Source organism: Myiozetetes cayanensis, unplaced genomic scaffold (assembly GCF_022539395.1).
Source record: "Myiozetetes cayanensis isolate MyiCay16 unplaced genomic scaffold, myiCay2020 scf9, whole genome shotgun sequence".
NCBI lineage: Eukaryota > Metazoa > Chordata > Aves > Passeriformes > Tyrannidae > Myiozetetes > Myiozetetes cayanensis.
This window is the reverse complement of record NW_026088185.1, coordinates 7,709,679-7,718,840: the sequence shown is the minus strand read 5'-3', so window position 1 is coordinate 7,718,840 and position 9,162 is coordinate 7,709,679. Positions and strand designations below refer to the sequence as shown.

Below are 9,162 nucleotides of genomic sequence, written 5' to 3'. Positions count from 1 at the left end.
TCACCACATGCTTTCTGGTTCACCGATTATCACTGTTGTTCCACAGCAGCTCAGATCATCCAGGGGTGATCTCACGAAGCATGCCACCCTCTCGTGTCCAAAACAAGTTTCACTAGTTCCACCTGGAAGCAGGTACCAGGAAAGCACCAGGCTAGAGACAAACAGCCCTCAGGTGTCTGGGCCATACAGGTCTCTCTAAACCTCCCTTCAGAAGTTTGTTACTGAGGCTGGCATTTCAAAGTTCAGTATTTCACACCAAGTAAGGAACTTTCACCGATTAGAAGCAATTTCCAACAAATCATGACAGAATACCAAAAGCAGAAGTATCCAATGTAAACATCTTGTAAACATTAGTTGACACAGTGGCAGATTCAAATACCATGAAAGACCACAGAAACAACTCATAATTCAGAAATAGCCTTTTGTCATGAAGTCTTTATGGCTTGACAGAAAGAAAGTTAGATTTGTTTTGATGTGGTTAGTGCAATTTTTTTATTTGAGAGGTCAGTTAAGAAGAGTTAAACAGATGAATCCAGTATGACACCTCAGTTTGCCGAGTTGTTTTTGAACCTGATCTGAAATATGGCACTGGACTCTTATCTAGAGTCAAGGCATTTGTGATCTCAGAAATAAAATCAGCTATTTTCCCCCCAGGACATGGAGGTGGTGGGGTTCTTCAAGGGATAACTCATATTTCATATAAAACAGAGGAAGAAAAGCCTAACAGCATTAAGTTCAGCTGTGTGCTTGGCCAGTACCTCTGCAATCCACACATACAGCTTCATCTCATATGTAATTCCATTTGGAAAAGTAAATGAAGGAAGTAGGAGGCAGCCTCATCGAAGAGATGGGTAATGCAGCATCTGGAAACAGTCCGCTCCTGGAAATTCAGACTCCCGCAAAGTAACCTTGAGTTTTTACGCAAGGAGTGGCTACAAACATCATACTCCCCAACACTGTCTGAATTTAGATCCTTCTATTCTGGTATCTCATGCAAAGCAAGAATGAATATGCAAGCTTCTCTCCAAAGCAAAAATCAGTGTTACTTTCCTTGACAGTGGTAATGTTGTATAGAGAATTTTCAAGTAGTGTTCACCTTTTCGGAATCAGAATCAAGCTTCAAGACACTAACCATGTCTTCAACTTCAGCTGATATGAGTTATCCACTCCCTGATTCCAGAGACACCACCGGGTCTGGCACCACTATTTCCTTACACTTATTGCTTTACAAGCTGTATTCATTCCAAGGACTACTGGCTCACCAGAGCATCTTTGCTCTTCCCCTTTGTTTCTCTTCCAATACAAAGAACTCCCATTAACTCTAATGGAAGTCAAACCACGTGTGCACAGGACGTAATAGACCTATTAAGGCTACATGGCTGACCAACAGAAACAGAAATACATGTGTGTAACTGAAGTTTTCTTACGTTCAGCAAAGGGCACCAAGTTTTAATTGAGACACTTCAACCCGTCACCCTTACTTTCTTATATCCACCTTCCCCCCCACCCCCTTTATGTATGGGGAAGACTCACTGTGCTTCCCTAAGCAAAACAAGAAATAGATCACATCAAGTTTGCTCCATAGACCAAAAGGTAAAAAAAAAAAACAAAACCAAAACAAACCAAAAAAAACACCACAAAGGACAAACTGGTTCACAGTTAACTATAAATAAAAGTGCAGTAAGTGTTCAAGTAGAGTGTAGAGTTTAAGCAAGCTGTACAACCACATTTGGCATAGTCATCTTTTAAAGGCCCTGCGTGGGTCCCTCCCATTACTGACAGCAGGAGGAAGAGGCTGAACACTATTAGCTGGTGCTGGATTTACAGGTCCTCGTCCATTGCCTCTCCCACTACCTGCATAAATGTGGCCATGATTATACATGAATGGAAATCCACTTGCTTCAGGTCCAGTTTGTAAACCATTTCCTAAAAAGACAGAAAAAAGGTTATTACAAGTTCCATGGACTGAAATCACTGCTCACATATATAAGTTTAGCAACAGGGAACAAATGGAGCTTGCAGTAACCAGCAGACCCTGAGGACCTGAAGCATGGTCCTTTGCAGTCCCTGACACTGCAAGACCTCAAACCACAGCCTACCTTTCTTTCCTCTCCCAAACCACTTCCCCTCTGTCCCTCTTTCTTAGCTTAAGCAAAAAGGGTCACAGTAGTAGTTTAACAACACCAGGTACTGACTCTGGACATCGTGCAGGCAGACCATAACTAAGGTTCCCTCTCAGCTTACACCTGCTCAAGTCCTTGAAGCATTTTCTTAATTAAGCTTCTGTGCTCAAATACAGCAAAAAAAAAGATACAGACAAGTCAGATATTGGAATTCAGATTACTACCACTTCTGTTTTGGGGAGCTAACCTGGCAAGAAAGCCACAGTTACTAACAAGATTAAAGCAAATGTCTTGGGCAGTTTAAAAAAAAAGCTGAATTTCAAGTGCCGCAGAAACTCTTCAAAAGCATCAAAACAATTTAGGATTAGTCAAGTTCCCCTTATGTGATACAGGCACCCTGAATATTCTAATCTCTTCCACTTGTAGGGAAGAAGTCCTGAAAACAATAATCAGGAAATGTTCATGTTTACATGCTTGAGATTCAGGCCCCAGTTTGAATGACTTTTTAGAGCCCAGCACACTTTTAACCCAAGAATGGAGAACCCTTAGTAAGATAAACTTCTTTCTGTTCCCTTCAATCTTTTCACTCTACAAAATGAAAAAAACTTACCTAGTGGCCCAAAAGTACAAGTACCCATACCACTTGATGCAGAAATATTATTCTGTTCACCTTGTGCCTTTGGAGAAATATTAAGAAGAAAAAAGACATGGGATCAGAGAGAGAAAATTCACATTTTTACAGAAAGGATGATGTTTACTTTCCTATGTTCTTATAGTGGCTCCACATGGAATTTATCTGCTACTTTAATTATTGGCTCATTTTTAGCTATGTATCACTTTAAGCTCATTTCTCCAGGAGAGTCACATCTGATCACAGCCTAGTGTGAAGTATTCAGAACAAAGAGCACTTTATGCCAGAAGCCTCAGACAAGTTTAACATACCAGTTTGTTCTGCCCGACGTGTTCTGAGTTGGGCTCGCTGTAGTTTGGCACTTCTGAGTATACCATGCAAAACCTGGGGAGAAATTAGGACTATGAGGAAGTTCTAAAGCCATTTTTCAACAGAGTTTTCAACTCTACAATACAAAGAGCACGTGTTCTTGACACATCCCATCACCTAAAAGTAATTAATCCAGACCCCACTGTTCAGAGAATATCCATAGTTATTAAAAGGCTCTTTGATCCCTTTAAATTCTTGTGGTGAGGCTGTCACATCATTCCTGGTGTGAAGTCAAGCAGAGGCAAGTATATCTTTACTCAAGGAGGTAAACTGGCCTAAGGAAAACAAAAGGTGATGAAAGGGCTCCCTTTGCCTCTCTTCCAGCTGCACACTCTCATCCAGCACCCACTCACAAGGTCACCTGAGGCACAGAGTCACCCAGCCTGCTCCCAGACTGGGATTGCATTACATGTCTAGGGAAAAGTTAAGCACTCCCACATGCTCCCATGCCATGCAGTGCCCCACTAACAATAACAGCACTGAGGAGTCCAATAGAGGGAATGAAATTCAAAGCCTCCTTTTCCACTCAAGGGAACTCTGGAGGAATAGGCCCATCAACTCACCACATGGAAATTATGGCAGAGGGGAAGAGAGATTTGAATCATTACACAGCTTGGACTGGTTAAGCTGAAGTGGAGCTCCCACCTGCTGCTGGGAGGCACAACCCAGATGAGGAACTTACATCACTCCAGCCTGTTGGAGAGTAAGCCAACCGGATGACACTTCTGAGGTGATGGATTTACACCAAATAAAATCTACAGGTTCTCTCAAACAAACTCCAGCTGAATGCTGGGCATTTCTGAACCATACAAGAGATGTGGCCACCCCAGAGCCCCACTTCCCTAGTGACTATAAGGTTTCCCACAGAACTTCGTGCAACTCTTCTGGTTAGAAAATGTTGCTATTTTTTCTGTTGCTCAAGTACGTTACTCACGTTTGTTCTTAGTCAGGAGCTGTTGCCCCAGTCTGTGGGTAGTTTAAAGCAGGTTTAATGAGGCTTGTTCCTGCTTAGATATGATTCACTTGAATTACCTCGGTCTTCCTTCTTTGCACTGCCTGTTTCTCAAGCATGATACACGCACACAAGGCTTCCACCAAAATTAAGTTGTTAATCAAGCTGAGGCCCAGGTAAAGTAATGCAGATTCAGTCCCTTGTCGTTCACACATTTCCTCCTCCTAGGTAAAATCCAGACGTGTGCCAATAATGGGAGGCTACTTTTCCTCAATGTACGTAGGTTATACAGTGCAGAGGGGGTTGGCATCTGGAAACTCGTATCAGGGTTGCCTTGTGCTGTACCTACCCAAGACCAACCAACAACACACTTTTGCTGCCCTAACTTCCATTTACCAAGAGCCACCATATCTCATACTTACCGTGACACTCTGCTGAGAGGAGACAAAGTACGAACACGCAATACTTACTCCCCAATTTTATGCAGCTCCCCTCCTCGTCCTGTATAAAGTGTCAGGCATCCTTTCCACAGAGATGCGTACCTGGCCAAAGAAAGAAGTCTCTCAGTGAATGAGTTCACAGAGGAAGTGAAAGCATGCTGTCTTCCAGGAGTTAACAAGCATTACGTATCAGCATGAATGCACTAAAAAAATTCCCAGGGACACCAACACTAAAAGTTTATAGATCCCCATGTACTACTTCTAGCAAAAGGTATCAGCAGCTCAGCAGATTCCTATGGCCATTACAGGAAAGCAGCCAATTATTTTGAGATTGGATGCTCTTTGGTTGGCTGGAGCAACCCTTATGACTGGTCCTGCAGAGGAAAGGCAGTTTGCCAAAAGCAGTATCTGTGTCACATTCAGTGACAACTCTCAGTTTTGCTTTCAGCAGGAGCCAGGAAGCATTACCTTTGTTCACTGGAGAACAGCTACTGCTACTGAAAGCAAGTAATGGGAAGTGCTTAATTTTCAGTACAGGTCCTTATCAGACTGAGGTTTTTTAAAAGGCAGAAGTTTGACTATCAAGTTCAGATTGATGTACAGAAACACAATGAAATGATATAAACATTCCCTTACAAGACAGTGTGAGTGCACTCTAATCTTTATAGTGGTACTTGACTCCAAGCACTGAAATCTGAGTCATGCAAAACTTCCTGTGTAATTGTTCCTTTCAGTGAGGGGTATCACATAGGTGCAGATAATAAAAAAAATACAGACCAGGAACTGGGCACAGTGCAAGTGAGTTAAAAGTGTCTTCTAGCAAAGGAATAGGGAGCGTCAGCAATAGCATTCTTGGGAGTCACAGATAATCTGGACAAGTCACCACTTCCTTATGCCCCAGGTCTATCTCTGGAACATAGATAACAAACCTTCCTCTTGCCCTTTGCCTTATCTGCTGGGACTAGGAGCCATCCGGCCGCACACAGGGCCTCAAAGAGGCACCAGGGAGGAGTCAGTGTGGCAGGAGAGGACAGCACTGCCAATGCACTGATAACCTGCTCTGTACTTCAGCTGGAAGGCACAGGCACTATAACTGGAGATACTATCTCAGGAGTTTTCCATCCAGAAGAAGGATTAATGTTCTTCACTTCATAGTGCTACCTTTCACTTTAAAGATTCCCCCAATGCTTAACCTTTAATAACCTGCTGTTTGGGCAGTTTTGTGACATAGCACAAAGGAAAAGAGCTACCAAATAATAAATGTAAGTAAAATATACATTTACTGGGACAACACCTAGCAAATTATGGGACTAACAACCTCAAGCACAAAGTTATTCGATGTATGCAAGAACTTGTTTTTCTCTCAAAAAGAGCTGGCCATAAAGTACTGAACTCCAGCACTAACTTCAAATTTAGAAATATTAACTGCAACAGCTTCCTGTAAAAAAGTTAATCATCCAGTGACAAAATTAAGCAACAGTGTCTGCTTTTGAAGAGGAATGCATCTGCAGCTTAAGGAAAAAAAAAAGAGAAAAAAGAAAAGGAAAAGGGCACCTTTACACATGGGACCTGGATAAGCTTTTCTGCTTGTCACACTGGGCATCCTGCACTGAAGAGTCAGATTAGCCTACAAAGCTGAAATTTACCTGCCTTGCAATGGCAACATCACTCACTCGATCCTATTTAAGTACAAAATTGTGTTTGGAAAACTGTATACCAGCATGAGAGCATTTTCCTGAAGATGAGAGCCAGATCAGAATGTATTTAGCTTTTACCATTTCACTCCCTACACAGTCCTAAGGGAACATGCAATTCATGTAAATGAAGGCATGACTTTGCCACCCACGAGAAATCGTGTTGTCAGCTCAAATTTAATTCATACAAGCCAAACTCACTTTTTTACATTAAAGGATGCCATGAATCTCCCATTGTTGCACAGGAACACCAGAGCAGTTACAGTAAGTCAGTCACAGGGCACAGTACAGTAACTGAACAGCAGCTACTGCTGAACAGCATCACTCTTAATTTGTTTCAATGTCATCTACACACAGGGCTTTGTGCTGGCCCAGAGCTCTGGTTTAGTTCCACCCATCCCTGTGCTCCACGTGCTCTCCACGCAAGCAGCCGTCCCCAGAACCACCTCTGCTGAAGAGTCAGCCCATTTCGTGTAAAAGGACATTTGCATAGGAGGAAGCAGCTGTAGTTTTGGTGGCAAGGGTCATACAATTTCAGGCCACAACCAAGAATTACACTTGAAAGAACAACTTAAGAGCGGCTCAGTTAGCAGACTCACTGAGTAACCTTTCACCTGCTTTTTCATAAAAACAAATTAAAAGGACCTTATACACACTGTAGTTCCACCATCTCCTAGAGTGCTGTAGGCCAAACGATCAGTGTAATGGATTTCTAAGTGTAACCTAACTGACATGAAGAACTCAAATGAAAGTGACTATCATTTTGCTACTGACAGTTTAAGTGTTATGGAAAAGGATTTTCAGATTGACTCTAGTATTCTTTCTCACAGTTAATAAATGTAAGTGGGGGGGGTTGTTTTTTGGTTGGTTTTGTTTTTAAATTAAATCACCTCCAAAAAATTATTTGCACCTAACCAAACTAACAATCTACGGTGTAGCCTTAGCATGAATTTCTATAGTGCAAAGATTGTTCTCTGCCTGCCATTTTCGTTAAAGTCACTGCAATGAAAAGCAACTTTTCCGCATGGGAGATGTAACCATCCCCTCCTTTCATTAAGGAGCTGACTGCTAAAGAACTGGCTGTGAAAAAAAGAACATGCTTTTGACTTCCCCTGCTTGATTTACAGACCAGGACTGTTGCGCTTCCCCCGCCCTAGAAATCTTTTCCTAAGGAGCTTTTTTAAAGCCAAACGAATTCTCCTCGCCACCACCACCTCCTTACAAACCCAAGCCCCTCCTAGCCTATATGCTCACGCTAGGCATGTTTCTGGCCTGGAAAAAAGGTGGGTTTAATTTGGCGAGTGACCTCAGGGCGCTGGCTCGGGAACCAGGGAGCCGGGCCGAGGGGGGTGGGCCGTGCCCCCCGTGCCCCGGGGAGGCGGCCGAGCCGCCCGCAGCCCAGTGGAGGACAAAGGGCTGCGCGGCCCGGCGGGCGGGGGCGGCCCCGTACGCACCCTTTGGTCAGGCGGAGGATGTCCCCCGGCTGGATGAGGCCGCCGATCTCGTCCCACACGCAGATGGTGATGCTGCCCGTCTTGTCCGCCACCTTGCAGGACCTCACCTCGTGCCCGTCCTTCGTCTTGGTGACTCGCCCTGCGGGGAGAAGCGCGGCTCAGGGGGGGACACGGCGCCGCCGGCCCCCCCGCCCGCCGTGACACGCCTGGGCGGCCCGGGGGTGGGGCGTGCCGGGCGCCACTTACCGATCTCCAGCACAATAAAGATGACATTTAAGTTTTTCAGTCCGGGTTTTATGTCTTTTATGAGGAAATACGTGTCGCTCGCCGCGCTCATACTGCGGCCGGCGCGGGGCTGAGGGCTAGCGGGGCGGGCCGAGCCCGCATCCCGCGGGGGAGCGGCGGCAGCGCGGGGCCGGGCAGGGGGGCACCGGCGACCCTCACAGGGGACGGGGACACGAGCACCGAGGGGCTGCGCGGTGACTGTGCGGCACGCCCGACCTCCACCGCCCCCTCCACACACCGACACCACCAGCACAGCCACCACCCCGCCTCCCGCTCCCGCCGGCACTGAGGAGCACACGTGCGCCTCGCTCCGCTTTATACCGGCCGGGCGCGACCACAGCGGGCGCCGGGCGGGGGCCCGTGCGGCGAATGGAACCGTCCGGGGCACGCGGAGCGCCGGGAGTGGGTAACGGGCGGGCGCGAGCCGGCGCCGCGCGCTGATTGGGCCGCGCGCCGCCGCCATCTTCTCCTTGTCGGGGCGCTGCCGCCCCCCTGCCCGGGCTGGCGCTTCGCCTCCCGCCCTCAGCGCGCCCTCCCTGCCCGGGCAGCCCTGCCTCACATCGCCCCTCGCTCACTCACTGCCCGCTCTCCGGGGATCATCCCCGCGGTGCCCCGATCGCGCCCGCTGTGGCAGGGGGGAGTGAGTTGAGGAGGGAGCGGTTCGCTGCCGTTCCGCGCCATTTTAAGCCTCGGCAGTGACAGCGAGAGGGGCATCGTCACGGACGTTTCCTGGAGGGCGATTTCCCAGCAGTTCCCGTCCTCCACTGAGAAAAGAGAAAAAAAAAGTTAAAATATTTATGAGTTATTTGTTGTTGTTCCGAGGAAGTCTGGTGTTGGGTCTCCCCCAGGCAGAACAGGCTGTGGGAGGGCTGTGGTACCTCGGGAGTTGGCAGGGCTGCACCATCTCGTTGTGCTGCTGGGACCCAGTGTCATGTTATTCTGCTCCTAGGACCAAATCTCAGGAGATGTAGGGAAAGCCTGGGTGTTATGCAGTGCCATGCTTTAAATTTTTCTGTGCTAAAAATGTGAGCTTAAATCCTGATGGGCACTAAAAAGGCTGTATAAAGTACTCTGAAGTCTGCCAGCAGCCTCCCAAGGAGACATGGAACTCTCTTGAGCGTGGCTATAGGCAGGGTGAAACATGAGGGAAGGGTAGCTTTTCCACGTGGAAAGCTATCAAGGTGGTGGACAAGCCCCTGAAGCCTTGTGATATC

General features: G+C 46.7%; 1 protein-coding gene across 1 annotated transcript; it reads right to left on the bottom strand.

The window, feature by feature from the left end:
* Window positions 1-1,646: 1,646 nt before the first annotated feature.
* NABP1 (nucleic acid binding protein 1) lies at window positions 1,647-8,218 on the bottom strand. The gene is made up of 6 exons (XM_050340123.1): window positions 7,910-8,218; window positions 7,664-7,802; window positions 4,546-4,617; window positions 3,066-3,138; window positions 2,734-2,800; window positions 1,647-1,926 (listed from the first exon to the last, which is right to left on the bottom strand). The coding sequence occupies exons 1-6, from the start codon at window positions 7,998-8,000 to the stop codon at window positions 1,739-1,741; spliced, it is 630 nt and encodes a 209-aa protein (XP_050196080.1). The 5' UTR covers window positions 8,001-8,218; the 3' UTR covers window positions 1,647-1,738.
* Between the last annotated feature and the right edge of the window lie 944 nt (window positions 8,219-9,162).

Coding starts and splice junctions, on each gene's coding strand:
- NABP1 (XM_050340123.1), bottom strand. CDS start 8,000: ATGAGCGCGGCGAGCGACACGTATTTCCTCATAAAAGACATAAAACCC. Junction 7,803..7,909: donor CTTTATTGTGCTGGAGATCG/GTAAGTGGCGCC, acceptor TTCTCCCCGCAG/GGCGAGTCACCAAGACGAAG. Junction 4,618..7,663: donor ATCCTCCGCCTGACCAAAGG/GTGCGTACGGGG, acceptor TTCTTTGGCCAG/GTACGCATCTCTGTGGAAAG.